Source organism: Mustela nigripes, chromosome 5, assembly GCF_022355385.1.
Source record: "Mustela nigripes isolate SB6536 chromosome 5, MUSNIG.SB6536, whole genome shotgun sequence".
Classification (NCBI taxonomy): domain Eukaryota; kingdom Metazoa; phylum Chordata; class Mammalia; order Carnivora; family Mustelidae; genus Mustela; species Mustela nigripes.
Window position 1 is genome coordinate 13,211,006 of NC_081561.1, and position 20,022 is coordinate 13,231,027.

Sequence of the window (20,022 nt, forward strand, 5' to 3'; positions counted from 1 at the left end):
GGGGGGGGGGGGGGGGGGGGGGGGGGGGGGGAGGGGAGGGGAGGGGGAGAGAGACCATGCGTGGGCAAGTGAGAGCAAGGTAGGTTTCTTTTTCAGCAATTGGCTCACACAATTATGGGGCCCCGGCAAGTCCAAGATGGGCAAGGCCAGCAGGCTTGGAGACCTAGGAAGGGTTGATGTTGCAGTTTCCAGTGTGAAGCGATCTGAAGGTAGAAATTCCTCTTCCCAGGACCTCCGTCTTTCTCTGGACTCCTGACACCTTGGAGGCTACCCTAACGCGCACACGACGGGTCTCTGCCTCACCGCGGTCCTCGGCGGCGGGCGAAGGCTGGGCAGGAGGGGCTGGACCATAGAACCACCTCACAAAGCCAGTTATGTGTATCTGCTTTCCCATCCCGTATTTTACCAACACGGACACCCTCAATGTAATAATAATGACGACAAGGCAGGCATCAGTTTATCGTCCCATACGTGTGCTCTTTCCACTGTTTTACCACGGCCATTATGCCAAGTGGCGAAATGCCAAGCGTGTATTTGAAGAAGGGATATAGAGAACCTACAAAGTCAAGAACGGTATGCGTTTGCAGAATCTTCAAGCCAGTCTGTGGCCTTGGCATCAGTGCCTTCTAGGAGTGGGGCACTCCTAAGCCCTACGGCCCCGTTTCCCTCCAGTAGAGGGTCCCCATGGTGTTTTGTGATGAACCCCCCACGTGACCAAATAACCTCCAAGAAGACTGAGCCGAGAGAAAGCATCAGACATCAGACACGAGCAGGGACCACCGGGAGCGGGGGCTGGGCGGGGGGTCTCTAAACCCTTAATATTTGTATTTAGGAATTCTGTCCCACACCCAGGGCCTGGTCTAAAGAAGGATGGGGGATGGGGCCCACACACAGAGTTCAGCGTTTGCAGGCACCTGCTCAGACCTCAGCTATGTCCCTGCCCCTAAGCTCTGAGGAAGGCCTGCATTATTCCCACAGGTAATGGTACATCCTCACAGCAACACGGTGCACTCCTGGGAACACCATCAGTGCCTTCCAGACCCTAGACCCAGGAAGCAAGTAAACCCCACATCTTAAGATTGGCTTAGGCGCATTCCCTTTAAAAAATAAAAATTTTTGGAAAAGGGGCATGTGGGTGGCTCAGTGGGTTAAGCATCCAACTCTGGGTTTCGGCTCAGGTCATGATTTCAGGGTCGTGGGATCGTGCCCCACATCAGGCGGGAAGCTGTTTGAGACTCTCTCCCTCTCTGTCCCTCTCCCCCTCCCCTTATTCTCTCTAAATAAAGAAATCTTTTGGGGCACCTGGGTGGCTCCGTGGGTTAAAGCCTCTGCCTTCGGCTCAGGTCATGATCTCAGGGTCCTGGGATCAAGCCCCGTATCATATCGGGCTCTCTGCTCAGCAGGGAGCCTGCTTCCTCCTCTCTCTCTGCCTGCCTCTCTGCCTACTTGTGATCTGTCTGTCTCTGTCAAGTAAATAAATAAAATCTTTTAAAAAATAAAGAAAAAAAGAAAGAAAGAAATCTTTTAATAAATACATAAAAAATTTTTAAAACCTTTTAACTGTATTTTCTGAATCTGGCAGAAGGGAATCATGTCTAATACATACAAAAACCAAATCTTCAAAAGTAACATTTGGAATAGGCTGAAGAATTGACCACCCTGAGGGGAAATAGAATGACATTTATGGAACTTATACAGATAGCGGGGGGCAGGGTGGCTAAGTCTTTACACACCTCCTCTGATTTTAACTGTCATACCAATCTTGTATCATAGTATCTTTAGCTCCATTTTATTGATCAGAGGACTGAGGCTCAGCAGATGATTATACAGTTGTGACCTGCCAACCTTTTCTATCATCAGCAGGTCTGTCAATCACGACGCTGTCTACAGTGATGGGCCATGACCGCCCTCAATCAATATATGTAACTAATTGCCAGTGTATTTCTTTCTTGGTGAAACCCCTAAAACAGGCTATTTACTTCCACCATTTTTTTTTTTTTTTAAGAGAGCAAGCATGAGCATGAGAGGCAAAGGCAGAGGGAGAAGCAGGCTCGGGCCCGATGTGGGGCTGGATCCCACAGCCCTGAGATCAAGACCTGGGCCAAAGGCCGATGCTTAACCAACTGGGCCACCCAGGTGCCCCTACTTCCACTTTTTTTTTTTGTTCTTCCCCAGTTTTAGGATCAAAATGCCCAATCTCTTCCTATAGCTTCTTCTCACTCATACATTTTCAAAGCCAGATATCATCAGCAAAATAATCACTCAACTGCACCTAATTTCAATTAGATGAAATGAGATTGGTGATGCTTGACTTTTCCTAACAGTACACAGTCATCTCTGCCATTTACATAATGCCCCAGGGCTTCCTCAACCCGATTCCAAGCTGACAGACCAAAACCATTTCACTCAGTGCTCAGGGGCAGAAAGCCCGAGAGAAAAACACAATTCCCTCTTCCACACAGTCTTAGGAGAGAAATACATCCAGAAGAGAGGTCGAGGGGGAATTGGGATTCCAGAACGGTTACTACCACGTCCAAAGAGGACGTCTGATCATCTCCAGCCCTACTGCTGCCTGTGTGGTCACCATGCCTGCCCAGCCCTGCTTCCTCCTGGTTCCCACCCTTTCCTGCAGCCTCTCTCCACCTGGGGGCAACCACGGAAACTCTGCAGGAGGGCAGGAAAGGGCACGGTGCTCCAGGTCCTCAGCTGAGGATGCCGAACGTGACCGGGCAAGACGGCATCCCAAAGGAGCCTGCCCTCCCATGAAGAGGCTTCCCCCAGAGTCTGCGCTAAGGTCTCCAAATACTGGGGCAGGGAACATGAAGACAGACATCGTCACATTACACACTAAAGTCAACGAATTATTTTAACACAGTTCCCCAGCCAGGTTAATTATTCACAGCAGGGTTGGTCTTGTTTTCTCAAAGGCGGAGAGCTACCACATCTCTGTGTCTGGCCGCCACCGCAGGCACATCACCTGGGAGCTAGAGAGAAATTCTAAACCCTGGGTCCCACCCTGGAATCAGCATTTTGACAACATCTCCTCAACCCAGGCCCCCCAGCCCTTCCCCCCCTTCACTCCCCAGGGGGCAGACGGGGTGAGCTCCTGTGTGAATGTCTGGGAGGCACTGGGCTAGGCAGGCATCACAAAATGTTACTGATTGATGGACCCATCCTGTTGATAATCTTTTGCCTTCCCCAAGCATTCATTCATTCATTGGAAAGGCATTCATTCGTCATTTAGCAAATATTTATAGTGTGCCTACTGGGTGACTCAGCGCCTGGCACTGTCTAGGGGAGATAAGGCCACCCTGGTGAGCAAAGCAGGCACAGGCCCTACTTCAAAGAAATTTCTTTCCAGTTGGGGAGAGAAATAGCAAGTAAGGGAACAAGCAAACAAACGGAAAGAGGTCATCACTAACAGCGACAGCGCTACCAAGAACATGAAGCCACAGACAGCTTCTGAGCAGGGAAGGACATAGAACCACATACGTGTCTGTATGCCACTCACCTGCTGTATAGAGACTAGACCGGATAAGGAACAAGAGTGGACCTAGGGAGGCAGCGAGCAGGTGGCTCACTGCCCAGTCTAGGGGCTGGAGAACAAATCAGACATGGGATTTGACTGATCCCTCACCCCCAAGGCTGGCTGGGAACTGTGCTGCACTGGAAACAAAGGTGAGTGAGCCCATCCTGGCTGCCTTCAGGCACGGGGCAATCAAGGGGCTTGCAGAGTGAGGCACACGAGGAAACCTACAAACAGCAGCGTCACTTCAGGGGCCAGTTCATTGGGCAACATCTTTGTTAAAGGAAATGAGCACATACTTTTTGACCAGCAGCTCACATATTTACCCTACAAGCACACTGGTATGTGTGCAAAGGGAAATAGGTTCTAGGTTATTCATTACACATTTGTAGAAGCAAAACACTGGGAACAACCTAAATGCTGAGTAATAAGGAACTGGTTAAGTCAATTTTGATTTATCCACATAATGAAATACTACAGCAAAAAAATAACATGGATACTTCCTTATGCTGTTTTTTTTACATGAATATGGGTGTGTATGTGAGCGTATACATAAATTCTTCTCAAGATAATACTGTTGCATGACAAAAGCAAGCTATATAACAGTGTGTATGAGCTGTTACCAACTGTGTCAAAACGCTTTAAAAAATGCCCAGACACCTATTTGCTAACACATACCTAGCAAAACCTTCCAAGGTTGACATTAAAAAAGCAAACAAAACAACAACAGAACAACCTGGCACTGCCTCTAGTTGAAGAACAGGGACTGGGGGACACTTATCCCTCACTGTATACTTTTATAGTATTTACCATTTGTAACACGTGGATATAGAACCTATTCCAAATAACTAAGTGAAATTTAAATTTTACCCAAATGCACTAAAATAGGTTCAAGAAAAGGCAGCTATTGGTGCTGCGAGCCCAGCAGGGTATGTGAGGGGCGAGACTGGGAAAGGGGGAGACTTCAGGAAGGAGGCAACCCTGGGGCCAAGTCTTGCAGGACGGACAGGCATCCATCACAAACACAAGGCAGAAGGTTCCAGACAGAGGCATGGACCTATAATCAAATACGGTCCGTCTGAGGACACACCAGGAGTTCTGGGTTTAGCCAAAACCCGTTAGGGTTCCAGAACCGCCAGCAGGACAGAAGCCTGGGCAAAGTTCATCACAGGCCAGCCCTTGCCAGTCAAGCCAAGAAGTTGAGACTCTTCCTAGAAGCGACGAAAGTGGGGGCACAGTGACACGATCGCGCCTGCGGTTCTTCAAGGAAAGGCTGGCAGTGGTGTGGAAGACAAAGGCAGGCGGCGGTGTGGAGGGGCAGGCGGGAACCTCGCTTCAGAGACCTGGGTAGGGGCCTCGTTCCTTCTACGGAGGAAGCGATGATGGAGAAAAAGGAACAGAGTCAAGAGAGAACAGATTCCACGCGTGGGGTAAAGGGGAACAGAGGAGAACGCCAACGATCTCATCCGAGCTACTTGGATCTGACAGAAGGAACTAAGGCCAAGAAGCAAGTTTAGGGGATAGAAGAGCAAGAAAAGAGGCAGAAGGGCGGGTTCAAATCCCTAGCTGTCTGTGCCTGAGCAAGGCTGCTCAGCTCTCTGAATTTTAGTTTGCCTCATTTGTACAACGGGGCTAACGTCTATGCTAGGGGCCCATTCTCACAGTGAAGGGGAGTGTTTTATACAAGGCACTTGCCACATTGCCTGGCATGCATTAAAATTGTACAAAAGGACGCAGAAAGTCTCTACCACAGAGAAATGCCTAGTTCACCAAAGGACGGATCTCAAGGGAATTTTTAGAAATTCAAGGAAAATGTCTATGTTTCTACTGACTCCAAGTGTTATTGCTCCACGGTCCCCAGACCATCCCTCACCTTGACACACCAGAGACCTGTCCTGAGTGTGGATGGAGGGCCGCAGACCACTTGCCATCGCTGGGCAAGCAACTCAAAGGCCAGGCTTTGGCCAAAATTAGGACACTTCACTGGGGCCAGTCAACACTGGCTTGTTTCAACACCAGGCAAACACCACCATCTATAAACCCCCAACGGCCAAACCAGCTCTGTAACTGTTCGGGTGTTTCACTTCCTCTGTTGTGTGTGTGTGTGTGTGTGTGTGTGTGTGTGTGTTGGACCTCTAACCATGACAGCCAAGCACACCAAGATGAAGCCCCAGCTGCAAACTTGCAGATACAATGTGAAAGAGAGGGACCTCTGGGCATTTTCCAGTGAAGACAACTGGGGAATGAGACAAAGCCCAGCCTCACCTAAATTCAATGCCGCCACCCCCCCCGCATTCTCTATAATCACGAAGTATCTCAAATTACCTGCAAAATCAGGTTTTTAAAAAAAAAAGCCCCAAGACTTACTACAAAAATATAAACAAAACCCTAATCTTCAGTCATGATTATTAAACTAGGTCTATTTCTGAAGACCCTTGCTTGGTTTTCAAGAGGTAACTCATGTTAATCTTGTCAAGGAAAAAAAAAAAAAAGTCATAGGAATTTTTGAAAATAAGAACAGAAGTATCCAGAAATGTATTATTTGTGCCACTTCTCTCCAACCCAGAGCCCCCAAGAGATGGTCAGAAAACAGGAACATCCTGGTTCTCCAAATGGTCACTCTCCTGGAGATAGGCCTTACCAGTGCTGACCTGCAGGACTGTGCTGCCACAGTGGGGAAAAGCAGTGTTACAAGGTCTTTCTGATATAACCAGTCATTGGCTCTCTATAAAACAGAGCTCAGGACCGACCTGTTGGATACAAAGTGTTCTAACAGATTTATGCTATTTGGATGGTTATAAGCTATCTGATAATGCACAGATCCCCGGTAAATAGAAAGGTGAGCAACCTAATACATAAGATTACATCAAACAGGAAAGTCAGAACCCAATGCCATTCAATTCAAGACCAAAGAAAATAAGGCATAAAGGTCAGAAACTTAATGAAATTAACATGAAAACAAACGGACAGCCTTGGGCAGCCTCTTAGGAATTCTATCAGAAGTCCCTGCTCAGAATCAAGAGCAGAATGGCCTGATAAAAAAGTGGTTTTCTAGGAAGAAAGAGTTCTATCTTCCGGTCTTAGATCTCTGAAGATAGAATTGACGTATAGGTACATTTCACCCACCCTAAATTCATGCCAGTTTAAAAAAAAATAAGACATGCCTTCCAAGATGACATAAATTACCATTGATTGGCTTGAGTACTGTCCCTGCTCGTGCCCTATTACTCTTCTTTAATGTCGTGTCCTGTGCCATAAGCTCTGTCTCTTTCCTCATCAATAAAAATTCCAGCTTTTAAGGTGGGTGTTCCATTTCCTGGGAGAGTAAGAAGTGAGCAGTATTCCTGAGACTGTCTTAGGTACGAACGGACAAAAACTGCTGGTGGACAAACTATGCGCTCCTGTTTCCTCCGGGCAGGGCAGGGACGCTGATGCTCCTGAGTTCTGAGTGTTCAGACCGCTTGGGTTTGGTGGGGGGACCGGATGGCGAGGGGGCGGTGAAATCATTCCCAACCTGCTTGTCAACCTCAGGCCTGGGAACTTTCCTGATGGTTATTAAGGAGGGACTACAGCATGCTCCCACGTGAAACTGGCTGCGTTGGGCCTTTTCCCACACAAAACATCCCTGCCTCCGCAACTAGTGCGCCCATCCCCCCCAAATTTAAGATCGATCATTTCAAACCCACGCGGAAGACAATCCCCAATTCCCCAGCTGCCACACTCGACAGTTCAATCCCCTTGGTGGTTCTGTCAAACCGGTTGGTTACGGACCCAGGACCCCCCTGGCAGTCGTCCCCCACCCCCATCCAACCACTCCCGCCATCCTCGCTTACGGCGAAGGCGGAATCATCCCGGTTGAACACCCCATTCTAATCTCACACCGAACTAAGAGCAGTAAGAAGCAAACCGGCCTAGCAGGGCGCCACAGCTGCTACCCGTCAGGTAGTCCACCGCCCCCAGGAATATCCGCCACACTTGTGGGGCCCCTCATTCGGGCGTTCCTGGGCCGCGCACTCGCCTCTCGCAGGCGCGCACCCACGCACACACTCGGGGCACTAACAGGCACAGCTGCGGACTTAGTTTTCTCTTCCTGAGCGCGGCTCCTGCCCAGTCCTCCGCAGCGGATCCGGCTCGTCGCCAGCCCCGGAACACACGCCTCCTCCAGCCTCCGCGCCACGCACGTGGGAAGGCGCGTCCAGGTGGTGCCAGAAGGGAGGAGAGAAGCGCAGAGGCAGGGAAGGCCGGGGATGAGGAAGGAGGGAGCTCCGAGTGGCATGTGGCATCTCAGGTCCCCGGGCCGGCGTAGATGCCTCGTAAGCCTCTGGGATGCAGAGGGGGCGAGGGCAGAAAAGCAGCAGGGGAGGGAAGGAGCTGGAGGGGAGAGGGAAGGGGGTCGCTCACCCAGGGTTTTGACAGCGATCTGCCTGGTGAGGGGCGGCGGCAGGTTGATGCACACCAAGTCCACGTCCTGATGCAGCAGCACCTCGTCAATGCGGCTGGTGTAGAAGGGGACGCTCATCTCCTTGGCCAGCTCCTCCGCTTCCTCTTGCGTGCGGCCCCACAGCGCCTTCACCGCGAAGCCCTCATCTTTCAGCAGCGGGATGATGACACGGGCCGTGAGGCTGGTGCCGAACACGCCCACCCCGGGAAGCATGGCTGCTCTGGTCCGCCGGGTCCTGCTTTAGCTCAGATCTCCAATCCAACGCGCTCACACACACCCCTCTAGCCAGTCCTGCGCCCGGCTCGCCGCGGTGCGCCAGCCGCCCGTGCCCCGGGCAAGGCGCCCGGGTGCCGGGAGCGCACCGAGCTGCGGGCGGAGCAGGCTCGGGGCGCCTCAGTACGGCGTCTGCTGCAGTGTCCGCCACGCGGGGCTCTCGTCCCTCCCGGGGGCGGCGGCAGGGACCCCCGCGGGGCGCCCGAGGCCCCGAAGCCCCGCGGAGCCCCGGCTCAGGCGGCACCCCCGCCGCAGCGCCGGCCGGCTCGGCGAGCCCCGCCGCGGCCGCCCCATGGCCGGCTCATCCCCGCGTCGGCGCCTCCGCAGCTCCGGCGACCCGCTCTCTCCCGCGTGGTTTCCGCAGCCGGCGACTCGCACGCACGAGCCTCTACAGCCTGCCCGAGCACCGACCCGCGCGGCTGCGGGGTCCCCTTTCTCGCCCGCCCTCGGCTCGGAATGAAATAATCCAGCGGCCGCCAGGAGGCCGGCTAAGCACGCGGCTCGGAGGGCGCCGGGCGCGGATCTCGAGCTGCAGCGCGGCGCGGGCGGCCACGACCCGGCGCCAGCCTCCTCATTCTGCTGCCATGTTCGCTCACGGCGCGGCTCGGGCGGCCTCGGCCCCAGGCCGGCTCCGGCTCCGGGATCCCGCGGGGACGAGGGCGGAGTTGGGGAGTTTGGCTGTCAGCAGCCGGGGTGGTGCCGCACCGCCCCCGCCGCAGCGCCGCGCGCCATTGGCCGCCGCGCGCCGCCCCCGCCCCGCCGCCGCGGGCTCCCGGTGCGGGCCGCGCGGGGCCCAGGAACCCAGCCCGGCTCCTCCCCCCGCCCCGCCCCGAGCGCCCGCGGTCCCTCCGTGGCTTCCCTTTCTTCGCCCTCACCTCCTCCTTCCCTCCCTCGCCTCTTCCCAAACCCCGCCCCAAGCAGGCCAATAAATCCATCAGGGCCCGGCGCGCCCTTCTGGGCGTGTCGTCGGTCCCTGGGAAGCGGCCAGTGGGCGACTCGTCCCCTGGGAGTCTGGGGGCGGAGGGCGGGCAGCGAGGGGTGCGCGGCGGAGAGGGCGCTTTTCCTTCGTGCAGAGAACCACTGTAGGGACGCTTTCCAGGCCCTCCCTCTTAATCCTTGCACTAACCTTAAGGTTATTGGTGCAACCCCTTTACCTGATGATGCAGTTGAGTCCCGGGAAAGGTAAGTGACTTACACAAGGTCACACGATAGGTAAGCCGCAGGCCTGACTTTGGAATCCAGGCATGGCTCCAGAGTTTGGGCGGTGAGCTGGAGAGTTCTCTCTCCCAAGCGAGCTTGCTCCAGTCCTGTGCCACCCCTCCCGCAGTGGGAGCACCGGCCGGTCGCCTTCCTCCCAGGCTTCTTAATAGGCTCTGCCTTCCCCGCGAGGCCAGCGCCTAAGCAGACGCTAGGTGTGGGGTCCCCAAGCGGCTGCGGCACGTGTGTGCAAGTCTGGGTTTTGAGACGGAGAGGACGCCCTGGCCAGAAGAAACTGCGCCAGGTCACTCGACCTCTGGCTTTGGCTTCTTTCGCCGCTTGCCGCCCTACACCAACCCCCACCCATTCCCTAGCCTCCATCCCCACCCCCACCCTCTGCTCCTGCCTGGGCACATGACCGGCGGGTAGGTAGTAAACCCTCAATAAGCACTTGCTAAATAAATGAATATTCACCGAATGTCCACTTGGTGGACCGGGATGGTGCCGGGATGCGGGACCCAAAGCTGAAAGGTACGGGACTTGGCTTCCAGCTCAAAGTCTCTTGAGAGGTCAGGGGTCCGGGCATGTTCCTCTCTTGTCTTCACTCAGCTTACCGTGGCACATGGTCTGCTTCAACACGGGAGTGGAAAACGTGATATCTGCAAGCATTTAAAACCGCTTGTAACAACTGGCAGTGGGGCGGGCGCGTGGAGAGAGCAGTATACCAAAGAGGCTCGTGTGTTGCAATGGGGGAAGGTGGCTGACCTCCGGGCGTTAGAAGAAAAGCACAGAGGACACTGCTCTGAGTGGCTGCCAGCGGCCTGGGAAGGTCTGAGACAAAAGGAGTATTGCCATCTGTACTGACAGGCTTCTTTTGAGCAGATGTTTTTGTTAAGAACAGAGGCAGGAACGCCTACAGGGGCAAAGGGTCCAGGCAGTGGTGTCAGATGCGAGGCACCATCCCCCTGCACAAGAGGCCAGGCCACATGTCAGCGATGGCAGCCGCTCATTTGGAGCTGGGGATGTGGCACTTGGCATTGGGATTGGAACCAGAGCCAGAGTACCTGGAGTTCATTGTCCTCTGTCGTTTGCTAGCGGTGGGACCTTAAGCAAATTACTTCCCCTTTTGGGGCCACCGTTCTATCTGCTAGGTCAGGGTAATAATGGCATATACAAAGGCTTTTGGGGGGCGCCTGGATGGCTCAGTGGGTTAAGCCGCTGCCTTCGGCTCAGGTCATGATCTCAGAGTCCTGGGATCGAGTCCCACATCGGGCTCTCTGCTCATTGGAGAGCCTGCTTCCCTTTCTCTCTCTCTGACTGCCTCTCCATCTACTTGTGATTTCTCTCTGTCAAATAAATAAATAAAATCTTTAAAAAAAAAAAAAAGGCTTTTGGAAGACTGTATTGACTATTTCTCTAAGGTCCTTAGCATAGAGTCTGGCACATAGTAAGCTCCAGATAAATGTTAAATAAATATGGAGAAGGTGTATTACCAACATCGGTTCTTGATAGGAGAGCCAATTATACGAGGGCAGTAATATCTAGGCAGGAAGAAGTAGCTGGTTTGTGTTCTTTTAAAGGGAACTCTACTCTTGGCTTCTATGTAAGTAAAAATAAACCTGTGTTTATTTTTAAGTAAACTGTGTATAAAACAAAATAAAATAAATCTGTATAATAGCAAAAGAAAATGATGACATTTGATTCTCATCAAATGCATAAAACAAACATCATCCCTATTTCATAGAAGACAAAACTAAATCCTGGCAGCAACTCATATGTATAGATCTAAAAGAAAAGGCTTAATTTCCCCCTTTCCCCCCAAACCCCCTAAACCATTTTTCCCCCAGTCATTCCCATCTCAACAAATGGCACTGCCGGCCCACTATTTGGCCAAAAACCGTGGAGGCATCCAGGGCTCCTCTCTCACATACTCTCCATAATGGAGGCATCAGCAGGCCCTGTCTGCTCAGCTTGCAAAATGCATCGAGAGTCTGACAGCTTCCCTGCGTGGTGGGAACTCGGGGTCACCATCCTCACCGCCTAGACCACAACATTCACCTCTGCGCTGGTCACACTCCTTGCACACTTACTGCTTCCCCTGCAGTCCACACAGCAGCCAGGGTGAACTTTTTTTTTTTTTTTTTACAATGTTAGATGTTAAAATCTAACAATCTAATTTCTAGTCTTTAAAATATTAAAATATTTCTTTGACAGAGAGCAAGCACTAGCAGGAAAGGCAGAGAGAATCTCACGCAGACACCACACCGAGTGCAGAGCCCAACATAGGGCTTGATCTCACAACCATAAGATTAGGACCTGAGCCAAAACCAAGAGTTAGATGCTGAACCAACAATACAGCCCAGGTGTCCCAGACAGAGAGAACCTTTAAAAGATAAATCCTAACGTGTCCCCCCAGGCTTGACACCTACCAGTGAATAAACCCCAACAGCCTCAGGATGGCCTGAAAAGCTCTGCCTGAGCTAACCCCTTGCCTTGGGCACCTCTTCACTTAAAGCTCTCCACCCCACTGCCTGCATTCCAGCACAGTGGCCTCAAAACCTGTTTGTGTCTCAGGACCTTTGCACTTGCTGTTTCCTCTGCATGCACCCCTTCTACCCCGACATATCTACATGGCTCATTCTCCCCCCTTTACTCAGGTCTCTGCTCCCATATCCCCTCCTCAGATTGCCTTGCCCAACCATCCTGGCTACAGTGACATCATTGTCACGTTTCATTCCTTTGTCTAGATTTATTTTTCTTTATATCTCCTCTCACTGCCCCACAACATAATATATACCTGTTTATCTGTTTATCATCCATGTGCCTCAACAGATTATAAACTCATGGAGATCAGAAGTCTTTGTGTCTTGTTCACTTCTGAATCCCCAGTGCCTAAAATTGGATCTGGCACCTGCTAGACACTCAATATGCATTTGTTGAACAAATGTTTATATGTTCTTCTAATAACCATGTGATATTATGAAGAGCGTATGAGTTAATATTTATAAACTGCTTAGAACTGTGCCAAGTGCTATGTGCAAGAATGGTTTAGACCCTGGAGAACCAAGGCTGAGTAAGGCAGGGCACCTGCTTTCAGTTTGCTTATGCCCGGTAGCCTGCTGATTGGAGGCATGAACGGACAATGGCAATATAGTGTGGTTCATGCCATGGTAGGAACCTCCAGGGGGTGATTTGGGAGCAGAGGAAGGCTTTGCAATCAGAATGGGAAGCCTCCAAAGACTTGCAGAGAGAGGAAAACACTAGACCCAGGTTTTGAAAGACTTGCTGCAGTTGTTAGCTAGACTATAGAGGGGAGAAGTTTCTAGATTGGGGAGGCTAAAAATAGGCTAACTCAAGGTGGAAGGATTTGTGTGGAAGGGGCCAGAACATGATGGACAATCACTAAAAGATGTAAAGCAGACAGTGAACAGTTTTAAAGATTTTTAAAAAATTGTTTCAAGTAGTCTCTACACCCAAGGTGGGGCTTGAACTCACAACCCCAACTCACACACGCGCACACACACACACACACACACACAAGAGTTGCATGCTCTACCTACTAAGCCAGGCAGACACCCCCAGATTGGCATTTTAGAATCAGCACTCAGGCTCCATCATGGAGGGGAATTGCAAGGGGATGCACCCCACACAGCCCTGCAAGGGGACCACTGCAATACCCAGAGAGTGAAGGAAGGCACGGGCATGGGAGTAAAGATGCAGGCACTCTGCTATGACAAGATGATGGCTCCCTGGCCGAGTAGCTAATCGGACGTGGGAAGTGAGAAAAAGTTGACGTACCAGGTTGTGGTTGGTGGAGAGGCTGGCTATACATTTGTGTCTTACTGGTTCACAGTCCAGGGCACAGGAGGATGGCTCTTAGCATGCATGGATCCTGAGCTTCTGATAACATGGACCTTTGAACCCCAGTGCTTTTGCACATGATACTCTCACAAATATCTGGTGTTTATTCTTTCTTTCTTTCTTTCTTTCTTTCTTTTTTTTTTTTTTTTGTACCTGCACAAAGTTTATTTATTTCTTTCTTTTTGGGGCGTTTATTCTTCATGTTCTTTGTGAGAGACCCTCTGAAACCTGGAAACTGAATCCTGACACAATCTGACATTTTAGCCTTTTAAACGGTTCTAAAAATAAGCCTAAAAATTTCTTTCCCCTCATTCCATGATTTATCTGCCGATCTCTACCATTTGCATTTGGGTGAAGATTTGAGGCCTATTTTAATGTCATTTAAGATGATCGTCATGTGACTCCAAGAAGAACATTCTCAACCTTTTTTTAGAAATAAAAATAGTGGGGATTCATATTTTTATTCACAGTCCTAGGATGATGATAAAATGGATTTTCTTCTCATATTAACTCAGCTTAATGATAATTTTATGTATTTTCATTGTACAAGTTACTTATACATATTATGGAAATTTCAGAAATAAGATTTAATCTCTCCAACCTTATGTAGCCACTGTAAATAATTTGGTTTGCTTCCACAATTTTAAAACTATTATATTGTTTTCATGAAAAATAAGAAAATCCCGCTATCTAGTTAAATTTGTTTATTCTTTTTCACACAATATAGAAACAAGTTTTGATTATTTTTAGTAGAGTATCCATAAATACCCAACATCCCTATAAATCTTAATCCATTGTAGAATGAAATTCTACTTTTGGTAGAAATATAACTTTGCCAAATGACTCTCAAAGATCTTGGAGCAGTCCTACTAAGCAGCTCCAATATGCATAATGCTGAAGTTTATTCCTGAACTTATCCTTAGTAGAGTTTTAAAAATTACCCATTAATGGTTCTACCTTCAACTCTTTGGGAGGGGGTGTTTTTAATAATCACTACCATTTATTGAGTGCTTGCTACACATGAGGCTCTAAACTTTGCATGTATTCACTCCTCACAGCTTTTGCTGTTAAGTACAATTATCCCCCTTATGACAAAGAAGGAAACTGCTACACACACACACACACACACACACACACACACACACACACAAAGTTAACATGCCTGAGGTAGGTCATAAAGACAGGCATTTGACTGAAATCACCAGGCTCCAAAATCATAGTCTGTTACCACTAAGCCCCTGAACTTAGGGTAGATAACATAGCCTCTGCTTTCCTGGGACAGCAGAACCCTTGGCCTTCTGGAGATAAGACACATGCTGGCATTTCTCCTCTTTCTCCCCTTCCCCTAGCAAAGGTCAACAGGCTCCCTGAGCAGGGGTTCCCTTGAGCTGTGTCCAGGTCAGAAAAAGCAGTACTGAGCCTGTACTGTGCTCCTCAGGACAGGGGCATGGGACAGTTCTGTGACTGTCATCTCTCCCCTGGACTCCTGCCCTAGATTCTTAACATGGTAGACCCTCACACTCTTGCTGCCTCCCACCCCTAAGTAAGCAGAGAGAGCTTTATTTTTTTTTTTAATTTTTTAAAAAAATTTTATTTATTTGAGAGACAGAGCATGAGCAGGGGCAGAGGGAGGGGGGGAAGCAGGCCTCCCGCTGGCAGGGAGCCCTACATGCCTCTCCATCCCAGGAACCCTGGGATCATGACCTGAGCTGAAGGCAGAGGGAGGGTAAACTACTGAACCAACCACCCAGGCGCCCCTCAGAGCTTTAAAAAGCACTGGCCATTATAGGTCAATTACATATCTATATCTATATCTATATATTATATATATAATTTTTAAGTTTAGGAAACATATCTATTATATATAATAGATATTACATAATATATTTATAGATTATATCTATTATATATAATAGATATATATTTCCTAAACTTAAAAAATTACACATCAACTATACTTCAATTAAAATATTATGTAAAAAAAAAAAAAAAGAAAAATGAATAAAAATAAAAGCATTGGCCATTTGATGAAACGCCTCCACTGCTTTCCTCTTGCACCTTCAATACAATCCAAACCCCTCAAAATGGCCTGGGGGACTCTCAGCTCTGTCCCTCGTTTACAGAAATCGGATTCTTGGGCCCAACACGGATAGAAAAGAGGCCGGGACGAACCATCGGCAGAGGCAAGGCTTTGTTGGGGCCACAGATGGAGCCGAAGGAAGACAAAGAACCAACACAGAGCTCTTAGGATAACTGCCCCCGCCCAACCAAGAGGAAGTCCTGCTTCGCTAGAGAAAGTTCTCGTTCAGGATCCCACAGGTCCAATAGATTAATGAGAGAAAGGAGGAAAAATACCTCATGCTGATTGGTTGGGAGGGCCTCGTGCTGATTGGTTGGGAGGACCTCGTGCTGATTGGTTGGGAGGACCTCGTGCTGATTGGTTGGGAGAGCCTCGTGCTGATTGGTTGGGAGGGCCTCGTCCTGATTGGTCGATACTAGCAGAAGGCTCAGGCAGTGTGGTGGTGCTTTTTGGAACCCCAGGCCCTCTGTTCTGAGTCTGGCTTGCATATGGGGCCGCATTCTGGCCCCAGCCTGGTTCTTTTCAGTCAGCAGTTAAGTGCCCCAGGTGTGTAATGTCCGTCACCTGGCGCTTGCTGCCCTCGTCCCTGTCTCACCTGCACCTCCCTTGACCGACACCGCTCATCCTCGAGCTGACGGTCCGGCTTCTGTGTCAGTCGCGCCCGCCCCTCCTGTTGATTCCTCCTCGGTCTTGCCTGGTTCTCTCCGGCCTCCAGACACCTCACTTTCTGTTCCCTCTGCCGGGAATGCTGTCCTTCAGCCTTTCATTCACCTGCTGGCTTGTTCCTCAGGTTTGGGGGCTCATGGGGCATGTCTCGTCTTCCCCACCGTAGGCTGGTAGCTCTTCTTTGCAAGCCCCTTGGCTGCTTCCCAACACCACTGGGTTCATTGCGGCCGCAGCACTTCCACAGTCTGCCTGAGTTTGCTTTCTCCACCACTGCCTGTCTCCCCTGGCTGGAGTAGAAGCTCGGTGGGTCCAGGGGTCTCGTTGGTCTCCTTTATGGCTACTTTAGCCTGAAACAGTACTTGGTACCTCCCTGAGACACAGTTAAGTCCTTGTTGAAAGGATAAGTTAATCATGTAGGCGGTAAAACAATTTCTAATATCACATAATGGCATGGGAAAATGCTCAGGACATAGTGTCATGTTTAAAAAGCCAAGGGCCACCTGGGTGGCTCAGTTGGTTAAGCGTGTCTGCCTTCGGCTCAGGTCATGATCCCAGGGTCCTGGAATCAAGCCCCGCATCTGGCTCCCTGCTGGGGCGGGGAGTCTGCTTCTCCCTCTCTCTCCCCAATGTCCCCCCTGTTAGTGCTCTCTCACTCTCTGTTAGATAAATAAATAAAATCTTTCAAAAAAAAAATAAATAAAAAATAAAAGCCAAAACCATGTTGCATATATAATATTACAACTATGTCTTTTTGTCTTTTTTATTGGTGTAAAATATACTAATATAAAATGTACTGTTTTAACTATTTTTAAGTATACAATTCCCCTCGTTGTGCATACAACTCTCTATTTTTAGGAAGAAATACCGTATGAAATGAAAAGAAAACCATTTTGCCCTACATTTCTGTACTTCCCTTGCATTTAGAATAAAGAAAAAAGGCATTTAAATGTTTAAATGAACAATTAGTTCTGGTCACATGCTCAGAAGTTTCTTTCATGCCCAACTCACACTCTGAGTCAATGAACCCAGTGAAGGAGGGAACCCAAATGCATCTAGCTGTTTTACTAGTCCTCTGAAATACCAAAAGTAATAGTCACCCAACTAGATTGTACAGCAACAGTTTGTTTGTTTGTTTGTTTGTTTGTTTCTGTGTCACTCACCAGGCCAAGAGAATTGGAGACACTGTTTAAGACACTATCACCAAATCCATGGCTCTTAGACTGTGGAAATGGTTTTAAAGTAAATACACAGGGGCTTGGACATCACTAGCTCCAGAACTTGCCTTCCTGACATTTGAAAATCCTCAGGGCACCTGTCCTCTTCCTGCCCCCAGTCTCTCTGGGAGAACACTATGCTACAAAATGTTCTGCTGCCTTAGTTAGATGTGAAGACATAGGGGCAGATGATATAATTACTCTATAAATAAACAGAAAAAAACTATGGTGCTTTTTCTGGACAGATCAATAAGGATGTAGGAAAACTACTTAGCATCCCAAATCATTAACACGCTGCTTACACACACAGAGGAGTGCACCAGAAGAATAACCCTCGTAACAGTCTGGCATAAAGTAAATATTATTGGAGAGAGAATAACACGGCCTTTGCAATTCAAATTAAGAACATTATTCCGCTCCCTCAATTTCTGGTTGAAAGAGTAGGCACATAAAACAATACATCCTCTGTTTTAAACATGTCTCACCTATTTATTAATTAAGGCAATATACAGAACCCCATATCAATCATTTCAACTATTCATATCTGGACAGTGAGTCCACGACATAGGCTTTGGCCCTGTAATTCTGTGTTCCAGTGGAGGACTACACAAAGGGCTGAGAGACCTAGGGCTTGTTCTTAGGTAGAGGTGATCAGGGGCAAAATGTGGCCTGGGAGAATGATGCTGGAAAGAACATGTCAATCATAATGAGAATAGAAGGGAACCAAAGCCATTCACTCATTCATTCATCCAAGGGTGATAGTAAACTTCTTGAACATCTGGTGTAGCATAGGCATCAGCCTGTCCAAACAAACACGGATATCCCTGAAGCACGGGCTTGACAGTCCCCTGCTAGATCAAGCATCAACACAGTATTCCTGGGTCATGGTCAGGCCTGGGAGAGCTGGGGGAGAGGTCAAGGCAGTGGGGTGGTAGAGCAGCCCCCACAGCTCAGAGCAGTGTCTGAACATTGCCACATGAAGTACAGCCTGTACTGGGTTTGTGCACAGCAGGTGCCCGCTCTGTCTGGGTCTGAATCGCTCCTTGGGAATATAGAGCTAGAAGACTCCATCGTGTCCCATAGGGTGCTCGTAGCTTTGTGCATCAGATAAGAAAACAGATACTTGTGATAGAGTGTGAGCCAAGCAAAATCATGGAGGAAAACCACAGTTTTGTGGGAGTGACACACACGAACCTGGTGAGGGGTGGAGAGGAAGCAGAGGAGAGGTGGTGGGCAAGGTATGAGAAAGGAACTGGAAATGCTTCTTGCCTCAGTAAAATTAATTTTTGATCCTCTATAGTAAGCAGTGGACAGACAGTCCTCGTGGGAGCCATAGCCCCAATTTTTCTGGAATTCTTTTCACCCTTGGAATCTCTCACCAGCTATCGCTACCACCACAATGACTCAGCTGTCCTTCCCCGTCACCCCTTCCTCCACGCCCATGCCACACACACTCACCTTTTGCTTTTTCGCTCCACACACAGCCAAGACATGACTCCAAGTTTTAAACAAAGGGCTAGGAGCAGGGGCAGAGGTCTAGGAGCTAAGGGCTGGGAAATAATATCAGGTACAGCCTCAAACTTGAGAACATGGCTAACAAATTAAACCTATTTATCTTCAGCTTAGAGCCCCTCAAAGACCTTCCCTACCTTTCTCATATCTTGGTACACAGAAGAATAGTATTTCACAGCACACCGGGGGAAAATAAGGAACATCTCGTGCAGCTGGGGTGACCTGTCTGTGGGCAGTAGATTGAGAGATCCCTCTGGCCCACCCCTCTCCACAGGGATTGGGAAGTGCTTGCTGTGCCCCGACTGGAAGGATGTCATCAAGCCGTGGAGTGGCACTCGTAAATGGGCAAAATCACAATCAGAGAGAGAAGAGGAAGGTAAGATGGGGTCCCCATCTACCAAGGAGGAAAGCCTTGTCTACAAGAGTCCAAACTAAGAAAATTAGAGAGAAGTCCCCCCCCCCCAAATTCCTGCCCCACTGAATACTGGTGACAATGTACCTAGCTAAAAGAAAAATCCAGCTTCACAAGGGTTCACATGGAACTAAAAGAAAGGCTGGTTACAGAACCAAGACCTTGTCTAGCCACCCTTAGGTAGAACACCAACCTAGGGCTAAGCTAAATGAATATCCAATTCACTTTAGTTCAATCCAATCTGATCTAATCAGATAATATCCCTGATGAAAGAACCTTGTCAGGCATCAGCAAAGGAGAAATACTCAAAACAAGAAGGGCTCAGTTAACCAGGGGGCCATAACTCTGCTGTCTGAGCAGAGGCTACTCCCGTGTCACCTGCAGGATGACTGCAAGTGCAGAGCAGTGACACAGCTGGCATTTACACTGTCCTGACCTGTTCTGGCATTTCCGAGGGCAGGACTATTCCATTAGACCCTCCCCCGTCTGGGGGTCAGAAAGGGAGTTTGTTTTTCCAGGAGTACATAATTGCTGTTGTGTTTGGTTTCCCAGGATCCTACTCAGGTTCTGCTTCCCTTCCTGACAAGATGAGGTTTCTTTTTTACTCTTCTTTTCCAAACAGTAAGTTATGTATTTATTAGTAAAACAATAATCATACATAGAAATAATAACAGACATTTAGAGAGAACCTTCACCCAACGAATACAGAATACATATTCTTTTTTTTTTTTTTTTTTTTAAAGATTTTATTTATTTATCAGAGAGAGAGAGGGGGAGAGAGTGAGCACAGGCAGACAGAATGGCAGGCAGAGGCAGAGGGAGAAGCAGGCTCCCTGCCGT

General features: G+C 49.2%; 1 protein-coding gene across 3 annotated transcripts in view; it reads right to left on the reverse strand.

Annotated features, from left to right (window-relative positions):
* GFOD1 (Gfo/Idh/MocA-like oxidoreductase domain containing 1) overlaps positions 1-8,479 on the reverse strand; it is a 102,677-nt gene extending 94,198 nt beyond the window's left edge. Inside the window, exon 1 of one of the 3 annotated variants that reach the window (XM_059399458.1) lies at positions 7,928-8,479. In XM_059399458.1, the coding sequence (XP_059255441.1) occupies positions 7,928-8,180 (253 nt within the window). In that variant the 5' untranslated portion in view covers positions 8,181-8,479. Of the gene's footprint in view, positions 1-7,544; positions 7,905-7,927 lie in introns of those variants that run through there. The other 2 variants (XM_059399460.1, XM_059399459.1) reach the window with 2 other exon arrangements.
* Positions 8,480-20,022: the final 11,543 nt, after the last annotated feature.